This window comes from Trichomycterus rosablanca, chromosome 21, assembly GCF_030014385.1.
Source record: "Trichomycterus rosablanca isolate fTriRos1 chromosome 21, fTriRos1.hap1, whole genome shotgun sequence".
Lineage (NCBI taxonomy): Eukaryota > Metazoa > Chordata > Actinopteri > Siluriformes > Trichomycteridae > Trichomycterus > Trichomycterus rosablanca.
Window position 1 is genome coordinate 1275001 of NC_086008.1, and position 17460 is coordinate 1292460.

A 17460-nucleotide genomic window follows, 5' to 3' on the forward strand; every position below is an offset into this window, starting at 1 on the left:
TTAATGGGTTTAATAAATTTGGGTTGAATTATAGACAGGATGGCTAAAGTGGGTAAATTAATTTGGCTGATTGTGATTGATAAATTGAAGGTTCGTGATTGATTAATGAATCGAGGGATGAATAAAGTGATCGATGAATGTTTTGATTTTGATGATGGCCCGAGCGGTAACCGAATACTCGTCTGTGATTGGTTGATCAGTGCACCACAGTAAACTGGGCGAGGCCCATAAGCTGGTGCTGGTGAACGGGACGCAGTGGCAGTATTACGGGACCCCCGGCGTGGGTGGAACCCTGAGGATGACGTGGAATTCGTCTCTGATCCACGCCGAGCGGGTAAACGTGGAGCTGTGGGGCTACGACGAGACCGGTGAGTACAGGACTCCGCCAGACGGGCGTGGTCACCTGACCGGGAGCTCGCCGGACGTCCTTTATCGTGCGCTAACGATATATTGATGTGTTTATTTATTTATTGCGTGTACAGGAGAGACGTACTCTGATCAGTGGAGGGCCGAGTGGACGTATCTGTACTCTGTGGGGAAGAACCTGCCAAATACCGGGACGTTCAGTTTCGTCCCCACGCCGTCCAAAATGCCCCTGGCACGGTGGGACATGGGCAGCATGAGGATCAGTCCCAGCACCAAGCCTGATGGAGCACGGTACTGAGCTTTCTATAACCTCCACCATTCATAACGGTAGGTACAGTGTTGTTGGGGTTGTGGCTACTTTTCTCCCAATTTAGTCGTATCCGAATCCCCTCTATTGCTGCAGACCTCCACTTCTGACTAACACACGTCTCATTCGACACGTGTGCAGCACCGACCGCATCTTTTCACCTGCATGTGGTGGGTTCATACGGAGATCCGTATCGCGCATGGAGAGTCACGCACTGATCTCCGTTATCCCCCGTCTCTGTGTAGTGCAGAACCATCGATCCGCCAGCAGAGGGCGTAACTGTAGCAGTTATGAGGAATCCTCTCTGGCACTCCCAACCTGGTATCCCGTTCATTGTCTGTATAGACGCCCGGCTGGCTGATAGCAGAGCTATCTGGAGATACGATCTGGTAAAGTACGCCGTATTGCCATGACAACCAAACGCCCACTGGCGATGATGACACGGGAGACGAGCAATCAAGGATTCAGACGACAGGAGGCGAAAAATCGCTGCCGGTCTGAACGTAGAGTTACGTAGAGAACATAGAGCTTCTAAAGTTTGGACTCCCTGATGGTTCTGATGGTTCTGATGGTTCTGATGGTTCTGTTGGTGACACTTTGGCGTCTCTCTTGAGGAACGTGAACGCCCTCTGGAGTGGCGCTCACGCCCTGGCGTACCACCTGGAGGAGGAGTTCAGGAAGGATCCGGCGGCTTGGGCGTTCCGGAAGTGTCTCGACTGGGATCAGGAGGAGCAGAGGATGCCCAATTTCCTGGAGGAGATCACAGACTGCCCCTGCACGCTGGCACAGGCTCGAGCCGACACGGGCAGATTCCACGTGAGTTTACTTCACCGCGTGTGCCATACGGTCAAAAGTATATGGACACCTGAGCATAAACCTCTGATCTACAGGCATTGGTCCCGGCAGTAACAGTCTCCACCCAAACCGTTTGTTTATAAACGCTGCTTAACCCTATAATGCCAAGCGTATCATATTTGATACATGAGTTGTAGAGACCTCTACATCATCAGTAGGTCATTTGTTTTCCTGAAAAACTTGATGTTTACAATTAGATAAATGTCTTCTGCCCCCTGGTGGATTATTCATGTACTGCAGCATTCCCCAAACTGTTGCCACAAAATATAAAGCATGTCATTTATTTTCTGTTAGCAATGGGCGTCTCCTTAAAGAACTCGGAGTGTTCACATAATTTTGGCCATGTGGTGCATGATGACCTGAGTAGATTAAGTGTTACCAGTATTACTAGTCCTGCAGGTCGTTAATAGACGGTTTATAAACACCGTGTGACTCGGGTGGTTAAAAGTTTCTTGTGTTTGGTGTTGATGCTGTAGACAGATTACGGCTGTGACATCGAGAAGGGCAGTAAGTGCACCTATCACCCGGGAGCTGTGCACTGCGTCCGGGCCATTCAGGGCAGGTAAAACACCAACAAACACTGACGATCTCCATTAAACACCAACACTTACTGCCAAACACCAACAAACAGACATTCTTCATCAAACACCAACAAACACTGATGTTCTCCATCAGGCACCAACATTTACTGTCAAACACCAACAAACACTGACATTCTCTATCAGGTACCCTCAAACACTGATGTTCTCCATCAAACACCAAAACTTACTGTCAAACACCAGCAAACACTGACGATCTCTATCAAACAACAAACACTGACGTTCTCCATCAGGCACCCTCAAACACTGACGTTCTCTATGAGGTACCAACAAACACTGATGTGTCTCCAATAAACACCGACATTTTAATCAGGCACCATCAAACACCAACACTTACTGTCAAACACTAACATACATTAGCGTTCTTCATCAGGCACCAACAAACACTGACATTCTTCATCAGACAGCATTAAACACCAGCATTTACTGTCAAACACCAACAAACACTGATGTTCTCTATCAGGTACCAACAAACACTGACGTTCTCCATTAAATACTAACGTTCTCCATCAGGCTAAATCAAACACCAACACTTACTGGCAAACACCGACATTCTCTATGAAACACCAACATTTACTGTCAAACACCAACATTCTTTATGAAACACCAACATTGTCATCAGGCACCATCAAACCCCAACACTTACTGTCAAACACTAACATACATCCACGTTCTCCATCAGGCACCGACAAACACCAACATTTACTGTCAGACACCAACAAACACTAGCGTTCTTTTTCAGGCACCAACAAACACACCAACAAAAACCAACATTCCTGGACACTTTCAAATCTGAATTCATTAGCAAACATCACAGCACAAAAATTCACCATTACAAACACTGATGTGTATGATTAAACACCTACATCTACCATTAAATACCAAGAGTACAGAGTATAAGGATAACCTAGCTACTGGGAAAAACCTGGCTATGACTAAATCAGACGAATCTGGTGAAATAAACACATCAAACACCAACAAACACCAGTTAAACCAGTACCATATAAACACCAGCAGTTATCACCCATAAATTCAGATTTGTTTTGTCTGTCCGTGCAGTCCGAAGTACGCGGCCGGTCAGCAGTGTTGTTATGACAGCACCGGTGCTCAGGTTCTGACCGGCGACTCTATCGGCGGGAGCACCCCCGACCGAGGGCACGACTGGGGGGCGCCGCCGTACCAAACACCACCCAGGGTGCCGGGACTCTCGCACTGGAAATACGACGTGATTTCATTCTACTACTGCTGCCTGTGGTCCGACCACTGTGATTATTACTTCAAACACCGACCGTCCAGCGACTGCAGGACGTACCGACCTCCCAAAGCTGGTGAGATGTGGGTCAACGTCGGGTCACTAAACCGTACCGGTCTGCTCTCATGACCACGAATCAAACCACTACTCCTCACTCTTTGTGTTCCAGGGTCGGTCCTCGGTGACCCTCACTTCATCACGTTCGATGGTTCCACCTACACCTTCAACGGCAGAGGTGAGTACGTCCTGCTCCACTCGCCCAACCATCGACTGACCGTCCAGGGCCGGACCGAACCCGCCAGATCAGACTCCGGTAAGATACCCGGGTGTGGGGGTGATCAGGGCCGCGGTGGGATTCTGGTCAGAATGAGCAGCTTCTTTATCTCCTGAAGGTTCCGTCATCAACGCGACTCTGCTCTGCTCGGTGGCCATGAGGGAGAAGGACTCTGACATCATCGAGGTGCGGCTCTCTGATAGGCCGGAGGAGCTTCAGGTGCTGATGAACCAGCAGGTGCTCGGCTTCACCGAACAGACCTGGATGGACCTGAAAGGTCAGACGCTGGATCAGATCTGAACCTTCTTATTTAGTCATTCAGATTCTTATTATTGTTGTACTTCAGTTCTAGAACATTCTTAAGAACTGTTCCGTCATGGTGATGGATCCTTTTGCTCCATATCGGTTCTAGAACTTTCATAGGTGTTCCTCAGTGTTGGGAACTGATCGTTAATGTCCAAGCCAGCTTATGTTTTGTTTCTAGTTCTAGACGTTTCTAGAAATGTATAATTTTAGACTTTATAGTTCCAGATGTTTCCAATTCTAGTATTTTCTAGTTCATGATGTTTCTAGAAGTAATTTGCATTCCTGGTTCTGAAGTTTCTGAAGCCTAGAACAAGTTTCTAGAAATGTATAGTTCTAGAAGTTACTGAACATTTCTAAAAGTCTCTAGTCCTAAATATTTTTGGTTCTAGAAGTGTCTAAAGATTGGTTCTAGAACTTTCATAGGTGTTCTTCAGTGTTGGGAATTGACCATTAAAGTCCAAGCCAGCTTATGTTCTGTTTCTAAAAGTTTCTAGTTCTAGACGTGTTTAGAAATGTATAGTGTTGAAGTTTCTGAAACTTTCTACAAGTCTCTAGTTCTAAAGGTTTTAGAACTACGGTAAAAACAAAAGTAATAAAACAAAAGTTTTAATAAAACAAAAGTTCTAGACATTTCTAGAAGTTGCTAGTTCTAGACATTTCTAGAAGTTGCTAGTTCTAGAAATCAATTACATCCTGGTTTTGAAGTTTCTGAGCCTAGAACAAGTTTCTAGTTTTTGGTGTGTCCAAATTTATAGTTTTGAAGTTTCTAAAAGTCTCTAGTTCTAAAGTGTCTAGTTATAGAAGTTTCTAGAAATGTACTGTATATTTTAGAAGTGTCTAGAGGTTTCGAGTTTGAAAAGTTTCTAGACGCTTTTAGTTGGAGTTTCTAGAAAGTTATAGTTCTAGAAGTTTCTGATTCTAGTATTTTCTAGTTCTAGAAGTCATTTGCGTCCCTGGTTCTGAAGTTTCTGAAGCTTTAGAACAAGTTTCTAGTTCTAGAGTGTCTAATTTTATAGTTTAGAAGGTTCCTCTAGTTCCTCTAGGTTCTCTAGTTCTAATAATTTCTAGTTATGGAGGTTTTTGGTTCTAGAAGTTTTTAGTGTAGAAGTTTCTGGTACTAAAAGTTTCTAGTTCTGAAAGTCTGAAAGTAGTTCTCATAAAGTCTCTAGTTATAAGAGTTTCTAGTTCTAAAAATGTCTAATTCTAGAAGTTTTTAGTGTAGACGTTTCTGGTTCTAGAAGTCTCTGAAGTTTCTTGAAGTAATTTATGTCGTGGTTCTGAAGTTTCAGAAGTTTAGAACATTCACACAACATTTTTCTTTAAATTCCACTTTAAACGTTTATAATCTAGAATTTTCTGAGCCGTGTTTCAGTGTTTGGTTTATAACAGCTGGAACGTTCCTCTGGGTTCTACACTGTGATCTGTGTCTCGAGCAGCTTTAGGAACATCAGTTAACCTGCTAACATTAGCAATTAGCTAACAGAACTTCTCAGTAAACGCCCCTGTGTGTTCCAGGCGTGTTTCTCTGTAAATTTGCCCCCCTGTGTGTTCCAGGCGTGTTCGTGTTCTCTGAGGTTCCCCAGAACGTAACGGTGATGTTCCCCTCTGGGGCGGGGGTGGAGGTCAGGGCTCACGGAGGGGTCATGACCCTGACGGTTCTACTGCCGCAAGAGTTTAAGAACCAGACGCAAGGGCTGCTGGGTAATATGAACGAAGATCCTGAGGACGACTTGGTGTCCAGTGATGGAGGGGTGATCGGAGCGGGCGGCAGCGCTCAGGATATCTTCAGCTTCGGAGCAGGATGTGAGTCTCTCCATCAAACACCAACTAACACCAACATTCTCCATCAAACACCAATAAACACCAACATTCTCCATCAAACACCAATAAACACCAACATTCTCCATCAAACACCAACATTCTCCATCAAACACCAACTAACACCAACATTCTCCATCAAACACCAACATTCTCCATCAAACACCAACATTCTCCATCAAACACCAACTAACACCAACATTCTCCATCAAACATCAACATTCTCCATCAAACACCAACTAACACCAACATTCTCCATCAAACACCAACATTCTCCATCAAACACCAACATTCTCCATCAAACACCAACTAACACCAACATTCTCCATCAAACACCAACATTCTCCATCAAACACCAACATTCTCCATCAAACACCAACTAACACCAACATTCTCCATCAAACACCAACATTCTCCATCAAACACCAACATTCTCCATCAAACACCAACTAACACCAACATTCTCCATCAAACACCAACATTCTCCATCAAACACCAACATTCTCCATCAAACACCAACTAACACCAACATTCTCCATCAAACACCAACTAACACCAACATTCTCCATCAAACACCAACATTCTCCATCAAACATCAACATTCTCCATCAAACACCAACTAACACCAACATTCTCCATCAAACACCAACATTCTCCATAAAACATCAACATTCTCCATCAAACACCAACTAACACCAACATTCTCCATCAAACACCAACATTCTCCATCAAACATCAACATTCTCCATCAAACACCATCAAACACCAACATTCTCCATCAAACACCAACATTCTCCATAAAACATCAACATTCTCCATCAAACACCATCAAACACCAACATTCTCCATAAAACATCAACATTCTCCATCAAACACCATCAAACACCAACATTCTCCATAAAACATCAACATTCTCCATCAAACACCATCAAACACCAACATTCTCCATAAAACATCAACATTCTCCATCAAACACCATCAAACACCAACACTCTCCATCAAACACCAACATTCTCCATCAAACACCAATACATGTGATGTGGAGTCATGAGCTCGGTTATCAGTCCAGTCTGAGGTCCACGTCACTCATCACTAGTTTATACTGATCAGTTCCAGACTGTAAACACACACAGACGTTATTCTGAAGGGCCCAATACGGGCGTGGCCCCTCGAGCTGCTGGTGTTGTTACGTCTGTTCTCTTTGATCTCAGGGGCCATCAGGAACGAGTCGTCCCTCTTCACCTACGACTCGGAGCGGCTGCTGACGGAGTACCTCTTCTCCCCGAAACACGACCCCTCCTTCATCCCCATCTTCTCACCCAGCGAGGACCCCTCAGACCCTCTGCTGGGCCCCGTCCTGGAGATGTGTGTGGGGCACGGAGCCCAGTTCTGCAAATACGACACCCTGAGCACGCGCAGCCTGGAGCTGGGAAACGACACGCTGCGTTCAGTCCGGACACACACGGCGACGGTGCACGACCTCCGACCCGGTGAGTGTGGATCACATGACTGATATAAAATCCAATCAGATTAAATCGTTTATTACTCGACTGTTATCAGAGATCCGGCTACAGATACCGAACTGTGACCTTCGACCTCTGCGGCACGCCAAACACTCTCGGTCGGCCTGGAGTGATTTTACTCATTCAGACACGATGAGGCCAAAAGTATTTGGACACCTGATTCATTATAAACACAGAGTGACGTCTGTGTGATATTTTCAGCTAGAAGAACTAATAACAGCTATATAATACTTTGATCTTCTCCGCTATGATGTCATCACGGTGACCTCTGACCTCTTCCTCGTGTACTTTGATCTTCAGTGCTGTCCTGCGGGTGGTTGAAGGCGCCCAAATACGGTCAGAAGGAGGGCTCGCTGTACCTGCAGGGGGCAAAGGTCAGATTCTCCTGTAACCGGGGTTACCGTCTACATGGCTCCCAGGAGCGGGTGTGTCAGGAGGACGGACGGTGGTCAGGACAGGAGACGCACTGTGTTTCAGGTGAGTCCTAATCATATTCAGCGTTTAAAATAATAATAATAAAATAATAATAAAATAATAATAATAATAATAATAATATATTACCAGTAATAATAATAAAATAATAATAATAATAAAATACCAGTAATAATAATAATAATAAAATAAAAATAAAAATAAAATAACAGTAATAAAATAATAATAATAATAATAAAATACCAGTAATAATATTAATAATAATAATAAAATACCAGTAATAGTAATAATAATAATAATAATAATAAAACAATTTTAATAAAATAACTAATAAAATAATAATATAAAATAACAACAATAATAATGATAATTATATGAATATAATAATAATTTAAAACTGAATTAATAATTATATGAAAAATTAATAAAATAATAATGCAACAATAATGACAAAAATAGTGATAATAATAATTATATGAATATAATAATTAAATAACAATCATAATAATGATAAAAATAATAATATTTAGGTAAACTTGTAATGGTGTAATTATATATATATATATATATATATATATATATATATATATATATATATATATATTATATATAATAGATTTGATGTGTAATGTGTCATTTAGTTTATTCCATCTATATAATTATGTAGAGTTTTTATAATAACAGGAACAGTGGGTGCATTACCCAGGTCTCACACTATGTGGCAGTGTTTGCTAAACTTCACACGCTGAAATCGGTGCAGCGTTTCTGACCTGGTCAATCTTCTACACACACACACACACAGACACACACACTGAATCAGGTGTGTAATCATTAAATAATAAGGCACATATAAATGATGAACCGTATCAGCTGAACGGCTGAACTGATATTTTTGACTGTAGGGCAGTAGGGTGGTGCAGCAGGTGGAGTGGATTGGTGACCATATTAGGAGAAATGTTGGTAAAATGATTCATTACATTTGGGACGTTACTTTGAGTGTCGAGACTAGCTGTCAAGAGAAAAATCCACAAACATAAATGTGTCCGGACGCGGAAGCTCCCGAGGCTCCTTAATATCTATATTTATTATCCAGAACATCCAGCTCACCTGGTTCAGGTACGACCTGTTTATTACGTTTACATTTTCAGCATTTAGCGGATGCTTTTTATCCAAAGCAACTTACACTACAGTTACAGTATACTGTTTAAGCAATTGAGGGTTAAGGGCCTTGCTCAAGGGCCCAACAGCAGCAACTTGGCAGTGGTGGGGCTTGAACCAGCGACCTGTCCAGTACCTTAACCACTAGGCTACAACTGCCCTATTCTGCCTTACTTACTTTTGGTCATATAGTGTATGTTGAATTGTGGGCGCATCTTTACACCAGCCAACACGGAGTACTGGCATCAGTGGTAGTTGTAGCCTAGAGGTTACGATACTTAAGGTTAAGGTACTAGATGAGTAATCAGAAGGTTGCTGGTTCAAGCCCCATTACACCCCCAGGGTGTCACTGTTGGACCATTGAGCAAGGCCCTTAACCCTCAATTGCTTAGACTGTATACCGCCACAGTACTTGGATAAAAGCGTCCACTAAATGCCGAAAATATAAATGTGGGCTGGTGTGTTAGGCCCAAATTCCCACATACACACCACAACATCTAGTGGAAAGCCTTCCCAATAGGACTGAACTGGTGGCTGTTATGGATGGGTTTGGAAGAGGTCGTCCATCAAGCTCATGGTCACGTGTCCAAATACTTTTGGCTGTGTAGTGTTTATTCCTGACTGAAGGATCATCGAGCTGCAGAATCAGAACATCTGAAGCTCCAGCGTTCCTCGTGGCCTCCATCTGCTCCTGCTCAGAGGAACCGTGTAGCTCCAGGGTGCTCCTGTGTTCTCTGACCCCTGGTCTCCTGGACCTCCAGCGGGTGGAACCGTGCGCCCTTCCTCTGTCCGTTCCGCATCAGATCTGGAGATCTGGAGTTCCTCCACCGAACACATGAAGACACTTAGCGGGGTTCCGGTTCGTCTCTCCTGACCTCATGGGGAGGGGAGGGACGATTACACGCAGCCGATGTGCGTCTCATTACTTCTGGATACCATACAACATACTGATCAAATAAAGAACAGTTTAAGGAAGGCCCTTACCTTGTGTACAAAGCCTGGTCCATAAAGACCTGCTTGGTGTGTAGGAACTCTGGCCTGGGCGGAGCCCTGACCTCAACCCCATTCAACACTGGGGGGAATCGGACCGTCAGCTGTGAGTCAGGCCTCCTTATCCAACAGTGTTCTGCTGGATGGGTGGACACCTTCTCCTTCAGGATGTTCTGGTAGACAGCAGAGTTCACGATTCCATCAGCTATGAAACGTCGTCCAGATCCTGCAGAAGCAGAGCAGCCCTCGACCATGAGACTACCACCACCGTGTTTCACTGTTGGTCTGATGCTCTTATGGTGGATTATGGTGCTTTATGCCAGATCTTCAGTTCCACCTTTGAGTCATTAGTCCTCAGAAGATCATCAAGATGTTTTTGGCAAATCCAAACCGAGTCTTTGTGGCGTCTTTGGTCGTGCACTGGTTTGTACTCTGCGCTGCTTCTTACTGTGGAATCGTGAACGTTGACCTCAGCTGAGACGAGAGGCCTGCAGTTCCTCAGACGTTCCTCTGGGTTCTTTTGAGACATCCTGGAGTCGTCAGTACGTCCTTGGTGACATTTCTGAGACCTTCATGTCTGCTTCACATTAGCAGTCAGGTTCTGTTTAAGTGATGTTTAGATTCAGCAGGTCTGGCAGTGATCATGCCTGTGCCCGCCTCGTCAAATTTAACCCGACTGGATCACTTCTTTATAGATCTCTGGTTTTGGATCACTTCTTTTTAAAAAGAGGTATTCTCTGTTCAGATCACCCCTTTATAGATCTTTTATTAGTTCTTTATTAATCTTTGGTTTTGGATCACCTCTTTATAGATCTTTAGATCTGGATAATTTCTTTATAGATCTTTAGATCTGGATAATTTCTTTATAGATCTTTAGATTTGGATAATTTCTTTATAGATCTTTAAATCTGGATCATTTCTTTATAGATCTTTAGATTTGGATAATTTCTTTATAGATCTTTGGGTTTGGATCACCTCTTTATAGATCGTTAGATCTGGATAATTTCTTTATAGATCTTAAAATCTGGATCATTTCTTTATAGATCTTTGGGTTTGGATTACCTCTTTATAGATCTTTAGATATGGATCATTTCTTTATAGACCTTTGGGTTTGGATCACTTCTCTATAGATCTTTGGTTTTGGATCACTTCTCTATAGATCTTTAGATCTGGATAATTTCTTTATAGATCTTTGGGTTTGGATCACCTCTTTATAGATCTTTAGATCTGGATCATTTCTTTATAGATCTTTGGGTTTGGATCACCTCTTTATAGATCTTTAAATCTGGATCATTTCTTTATAGATCTTTGGGTTTGGATTACCTCTTTATAGATCTTTAGATCTGGATCATTTCTTTATAGACCTTTGGGTTTGGATCACCTCTTTATAGATCTTTGGGTTTGGATCACTTCTCTATAGATCTTTGGTTTTGGATCACTTCTCTATAGATCTTTGGTTTTGGATCACTTCTCTATAGATCTTTAGATCCGGATAATTTCTTTATAGATCTTTGGGTTTGGATTACCTCTTTATAGATCTTTAAATCTGGATCATTTCTTTATAGATCTTTGGGTTTGGATCACCTCTTTATAGATCTTTGGGTTTGGATCACCTCTTTATAGATCTTTGGGTTTGGATCACTTCTCTGTAGATCTTTGGTTTTGGATCACTTCTCTATAGATCTTTGGTTTTGGATCACTTCTCTATAGATCTTTAGATCCGGATAATTTCTTTATAGATCTTTGGGTTTGAATCACCTCTTCATAGATCTTTGGGTTTGGATCACCTCTTTATAGATTTTGGTTTTGGATCACTTCTCTATAGATCTATAGATCTGGATCATTCCTTTATAGATCTTTAGATCTGGATCACCTCTTTACAGATATTTGGTTTTAAATAACTTTTTCATAGATCTTTAGTTTTGGATCACCTCTTTTTAGATATTTGGTTTTGGATCACTATTTTATAGATTTTTGGTTTTGGATCACTTCTCTGTAGATCTATGGTTTGAATCACTTTTTTATAGATCGGAATACCTCTTAATAGATCTTTGGATCACTTCTTTTTAGATCTCTTTTTAGATAGGATCTCCTTATTTTAAATCTTTTATTTTGTATCACATCTTTATAGATCTTTGGGTTTGGATTGCTTTCTTTTACATCTTTTTTTTTTTTTTTTTTTGGAATACCCCATTTTTACCTCAACTTTGTTTGGATCACCATTTTGTAGATCCCTAAAAACTGGATAGAAACCCCAACTGGATCTTTTGTTTTGAATCACTTTTTATTGATCTTTGGATGTGAATCAACTCTTTATAGATCTTTGGTTTTGGATCAACTCTAAACAGTTTTTTTTTTTTTTTTTGGTTTTGAATCACTTCTTTTGAAATCTCTTTTAGATCAGATCAGACCTTTTTATAGATCTTTTGATTTCTTTTAGATCCCTCTGTTGGATAACCCCCGTATTTACCTGAACTTTATTTGTATCACCATTTAGTAGATCCCTACGTTCTAATCACTCATTTTAATCGTCTGCTTTCGAGTCTTGGATCACACGTCTTTTTTGGATCGTTGCTTTCGGATCACTGTTCTTTTAGACTCTTTTATTTTGGATCAGTTTGTTTGATACCTCAGGAACTCGTTGCTTGATTGTGTATAAAATCACGTCGGTACAGCAGTTCAGGAATGTATAAATATTCAGTAAACGGTCGATCGTGAGGTTGATCATGAGGCCGGGCGCCGATGTCGGTCCTCCTGAACCCTTGATGTTTCGGATCACTTCCTTCCTCGTGATGTTTGCTTCTCTAATCGCTTCTTTGTTTTTGTGATCCAGTTTTTTTGTTTTCCATTAAGTGCTGCATGTGTTTTTATCTCGCCGCCGTTGTTTTGCATCGTTTCTTCTTCACCGCTCTGATTAGATCACACGGCGTCAGGATCTTATTAAAGCGCCGCGTTTGGACCGTGATACCGGGTTGGATTTCGGGGATGGTGGATGGGGGACGGTGAGGGTGCGGATATTTACAGTAGCGAGGATACGGGCTCTTAGGGAATCTCAGACGTTTACGGGAACACGAGCCGGCGTTCCTCTACACGTCCCGGATTCCTGCGAGGTGAGAGAGGAAGAGGAAGAGCCGTGAGTCTGATGAAGAGATGGGAGAGAAAGTGAACGTGCTGGACGGGGGAGCGGGACGGTCGATAGCCCTCGGTTCAATCACTGACTGTCATATTCTTTGTTCATTTTCTAGACGACACACTGGGCATCGTGTTGGGCAGCATTGGCGCCCTCCTCACCCTGGTCGTCATGGTGATTGCCATCGTCCATTACACCCGGAAACAGAAGAGGTGAGCGGTGCCACGTTTTACTCCATTCTGTGTGAATCTGACTTTCATAGAGTTCATCTAGTGGCGTCTCTGTGCCCGTACAAACTGGTATGGGTTCACCATGCTTATTAGAAAGCGCATGGAACGGTTGTCAGAAGCTGATTGAACACAGTCGAGCAGGTTTACACCCCCTGGCTCAGACTGCACGTGCTCAGTACGGCGCTTCCTTTCATTCCGGAGAGCATCAGCAGGTTTCAGGTTCGGAGGTTTTCTGAATCACAGCCGTCTCTTCTCACCGGCTCATAAACGTGAGATGAAACGTGAGGAGAAAATCCGGCCCCCCGTGGGTGAAAACCCCAAAACCTTCAGCTGTTCTCGTAAAGTCTGATAGAAACTCCACACACCTGCTGGATCAGAGAGTCGCTCGCTAAATCCTGCAGGGTTTTAAAGATCAGAATGTGAGCAGGAGGATCAGATTCTACCTCAGAGATCCTCTTTTACCTTTTAAATATTTATATGATATATAAATCCTAGTTCTAAACCTTAATCCTGGTTCCACGTCTTAAACAGAATCAGAATTTGATATCTTTTTGACTTGGTCTCCTGGTGTCTGACCGAGGGGGTCACAGTGTCACTGGGAGTCCTGGGCCTTGTTGATGAAACCTGTTCCCAGTTGAAGGAGAAAATAATCCTAGTTCTACACCCCAATCCAAGATCTACATCTTAACCCCAACTCCTAATCCTAAACCCGATTTTAAACCCGAATCCAAGGTCCATATCTCAACCCTCACCCCAGTGTTAAACCCTAACCCCAGCTTTACATGGTAACCCCAACTCTAAATCCTAATCCTAACCCCAATTTCTAATCCTAAACCCCAACTCTACATCCTAACCCCAACTCTAAATTCTAATCCCAACACTTAATCTTAACCACAACTCTTAATCCTAATCCTAAACCCAACGCCAAATCATAATTTCAGTTCTACATTCTAACCCCAATTTAAATCTTAAGACCTAATCCTAACCCCAAATCCTAATCTTAACCCCTACTCTAAATCCTAATCCCCAACTCTAAATCCTAACTCTAAATCCTAACCCCCAACTCTAAATCCTAAACACAACTCTAAAGCTTAAAACGTAATCCTAACCCCAAACCCTAATCTTAACCCCAGCTCCTAATCCTCACCCCCAATTTGTAATACTAATCCTGACCCCAACTTTAAATTCTAAACCTCAACTCCTAATAGAAACTAGAACTCGTAACCCCCAACTCCTAATCCTAACCCAACTCCTAATCCTAACCCCAACTCTAAATCCTAAACCCAACCCAAAATTCTAATCCCAACTCTAAATCATAATCCTAACCTAGCATTATATCCTAGTTTTAAGCGCGACAGGTCAATAGCACCACCTGGGATTGAAACCTGAGACCATGTCCACCGTCTTACCTCTATCATTTTAGGACCGTCGGTCACCTGCGGTCAGGGTGGAGTTACAGCCACGGGGGTGAAATCGCCCCTCTGTCCGCTGTTATTATCCCTAATACCCTAGTCATTCATCCTGACTGGAGACGTAATGAGAGACGGGTTCGAGATGCGAACCTACAAATCGCACAAACTGTGTGGACAAAAGTATTGGGACGCCCCTTGTGATGACTGAATTCACGTGTTTCTGTCACAACAGGCGCTAACAGCTGTAATCAATCTGTTATAGAAGGGAAATGACATGGTTCTGACCCTGCAGCAACAGCCATACAAACAAGCACAAATTCCCACAGATATAGTTCAAAGTCCTGTGAGAAGCGTCCGAATACTTTTGCATCAAGCTGCAGAAATGACTGTGTTTAAAAATCCCAACAACACTGTTGCACCTGCATCATCTGGACAGTGGAAGTCCATTCTGTGTGTGTGTGTGTGTGTGTTTGTGTGCGCGCGCTCGTACACACGTGTACATGTCACGCCCTCCTTATCCCAGACGCCCTGGTACTTTCCAGGTATTGAGTTTCCCAGCATGCCTTAGCAAGCCCGACTCCCTTTAACCATGACTGAGTAAAGTCCTTCACACACACACACACACACACACACACACACACTGCCGTGTAATTACGGCTGCTCATTTTGTGCGGATCAGAGTTGAAAGGCAGATGTTTTGGAAGCTTCGGGCCTTTTTCTTTTGATCGGTGGGTATGAATTCCAGCAGAGCCTCCTCAGAGGATCGGAGCTGAGGCTGTTATAGCATCGAAGGGGCTTCAGCTCTTTTCGGAATTGGGTGTCCACATACTTTCGGCCTTATGCTGCATCTTTTTAACAGTTTGATTATGTAGATGAACGTGGATGTTTAGCAGGAACGTCCTCAGTAAGCATTCAGCCTGTCGCCATGGAGACCCGTATTCGAGTCTCACGTGCTTTCACATGTTCTCCCTCTCTCTCGGGTCTGTCTGGGTTTCCTTCGGCCTTCCTGAAACGTGGAAAGCATTGTGGAAAGCATTTGTGGGAGTGTAGAGGCGAGCGGCTGCATGTTAACGCTCACAGTTGTGGAACGGAATGTTCAACAAGCTCATGCTCAGGCGTCCACATACTTTTGGAGTGTTGGTTACTGGGTGGCACCGGACCCACCGCAGCCATGACCACACAATAAGATCGTGCATCCGTGAGCTGAAGCTGAAGTGTATTGGGTTACGAAGCAGGAAAATGATTCAGAATACAAACGCCAGTTCTGTTAGTTGAAGCCATGATCCAACAAGCTCCTGGACGTCTCTGGGATGAATTGGAACACCTGCTTCGAGTCAGGGCTTGAATGGGCACAAATTCCCACAGACAGACTCACAAAACATTGTGGAGAGCATTTGTGGGAGTGTAGAGGCGAGCGGCTGCATGTTAATGCTCACGTCCAACCAACCCATACTCAGTGAGTGTGTGTGTGTGAGTGTGTGTGTGTGAGTGGGTGTGTGTGAGTGTGTGTGAGTGTGTGTGAGTGGGTGGGTGTGTGTGTGTGTGTGTGAGTGTGTGTGTGAGTGTGTGTGTGAGTGTGTGTGTGAGTGTGTGTGTGAGTGTGTGTGTGGGTGTGAGTGTGTGTGAGTGTGTGTGTGTGTGTGTGTGTGTGTGTGTCTCTCATGATGCTTTATCGTTTGCTTTCCTCTCAGAGAGCGACTGAAGGACAGAGAGGACCGAGCCGTCTCTCAGCACGACGCTGCCAACCTGTGAAGCTTCTGAGTGCCAGCAGGTGCCCGCTGTACCCCCCCCTGCACCCCCCCTGCCACCCCCCTGTACCCCTCCACGCCCTCTAATCCATCATGGACCTTCCAATTGCTTCGACAGTATTGAAAGATCCAGCCACCGCCGGACGTTCCTGCAGTTAAAAGATCTGATGGTGCTTTTGAACTGAGTCATATCTACTTCCCACAAGGTGGGTCACGGGCGAGCACCCGCCTCCCCCGACACGCTGCTTCTTCACAGTACACACTCCTACAAAGGGCGGGCGGGGCAATTATCGGTTCGAACCCGGGTCCTGGTGGCGGTGGTGCCACCAACCTACTATTTGCTGAGTGGTGGAGGAACCCAGCGAGTGAAGCGTGTTCCTCGGTTCCAGCCAAAAGCTTCAACCCACGTTCAGACCGGCAGCGATTGTTCGCTGATCGCTTGTCGCCCACGTTCACATCGAAAGCGACATCGTAGTTTGGTTGCCGTGGCGATACGGCGTAACTTACCGGCTCTTATCTACAGACCACGAATCAGACGTGTTCTCTCTTCATCTCGATTATATAGGAACCAAAAACGATTCCTATTGGTCATCGCCACATCGCTTCAAAGTCAGACTGACTCCGCCCTCGCTGCGTCGCCAACGTCGGCTCCGCCTCCTGCCACCTGACTGAATTTACTCGCTTCGCTGTCGGTCTGAACGCAAGGGTGTCATCCAAAAAACAGGGGGCACCAGAGTACAGGGGAATTGGATATACCTAAATCAGGCACCGCGATAACGTATGAATGAAGGCGCTACACTCGCCGGGCCACCACTCGAGCCACGCCCGGCCTGCACCACCTCCACTTGTGTTTGTGTTTGATTATGACCAGGTAGATGTAGCTTCATTATAGTGCTGCATGATTCAGGGTTTGAACCTGATCTGTACTAAATAAATGTGATAAATAAATAAATAAATTTGATTTGATTTTTCTCATTAATGATGTTTTTTCTTGAACAAAAAACTATTTTTTTAAAACTTGAGATCCAACCAAAAAGCAGAAAGTTTAAAATCGTTACTG

General features: G+C 43.7%; 1 protein-coding gene across 1 annotated transcript in view; it reads left to right on the top strand.

The window, feature by feature from the left end:
- The window catches only part of susd2 (sushi domain containing 2), a 23496-nt gene extending 6117 nt beyond the window's left edge, over positions 1-17379 (top strand). The window contains exons 4-15 of the mRNA XM_063018228.1: positions 201-368; positions 483-657; positions 1288-1489; positions 2005-2090; positions 3187-3455; positions 3549-3692; positions 3772-3930; positions 5514-5762; positions 6989-7267; positions 7601-7777; positions 13126-13222; positions 16344-17379. Of these exons, the coding sequence (XP_062874298.1) occupies positions 201-368; positions 483-657; positions 1288-1489; positions 2005-2090; positions 3187-3455; positions 3549-3692; positions 3772-3930; positions 5514-5762; positions 6989-7267; positions 7601-7777; positions 13126-13222; positions 16344-16404 (2066 nt within the window). The 3' untranslated portion in view covers positions 16405-17379. The remainder of the gene's footprint in view (positions 1-200; positions 369-482; positions 658-1287; positions 1490-2004; positions 2091-3186; positions 3456-3548; positions 3693-3771; positions 3931-5513; positions 5763-6988; positions 7268-7600; positions 7778-13125; positions 13223-16343) is intronic.
- Positions 17380-17460: the final 81 nt, after the last annotated feature.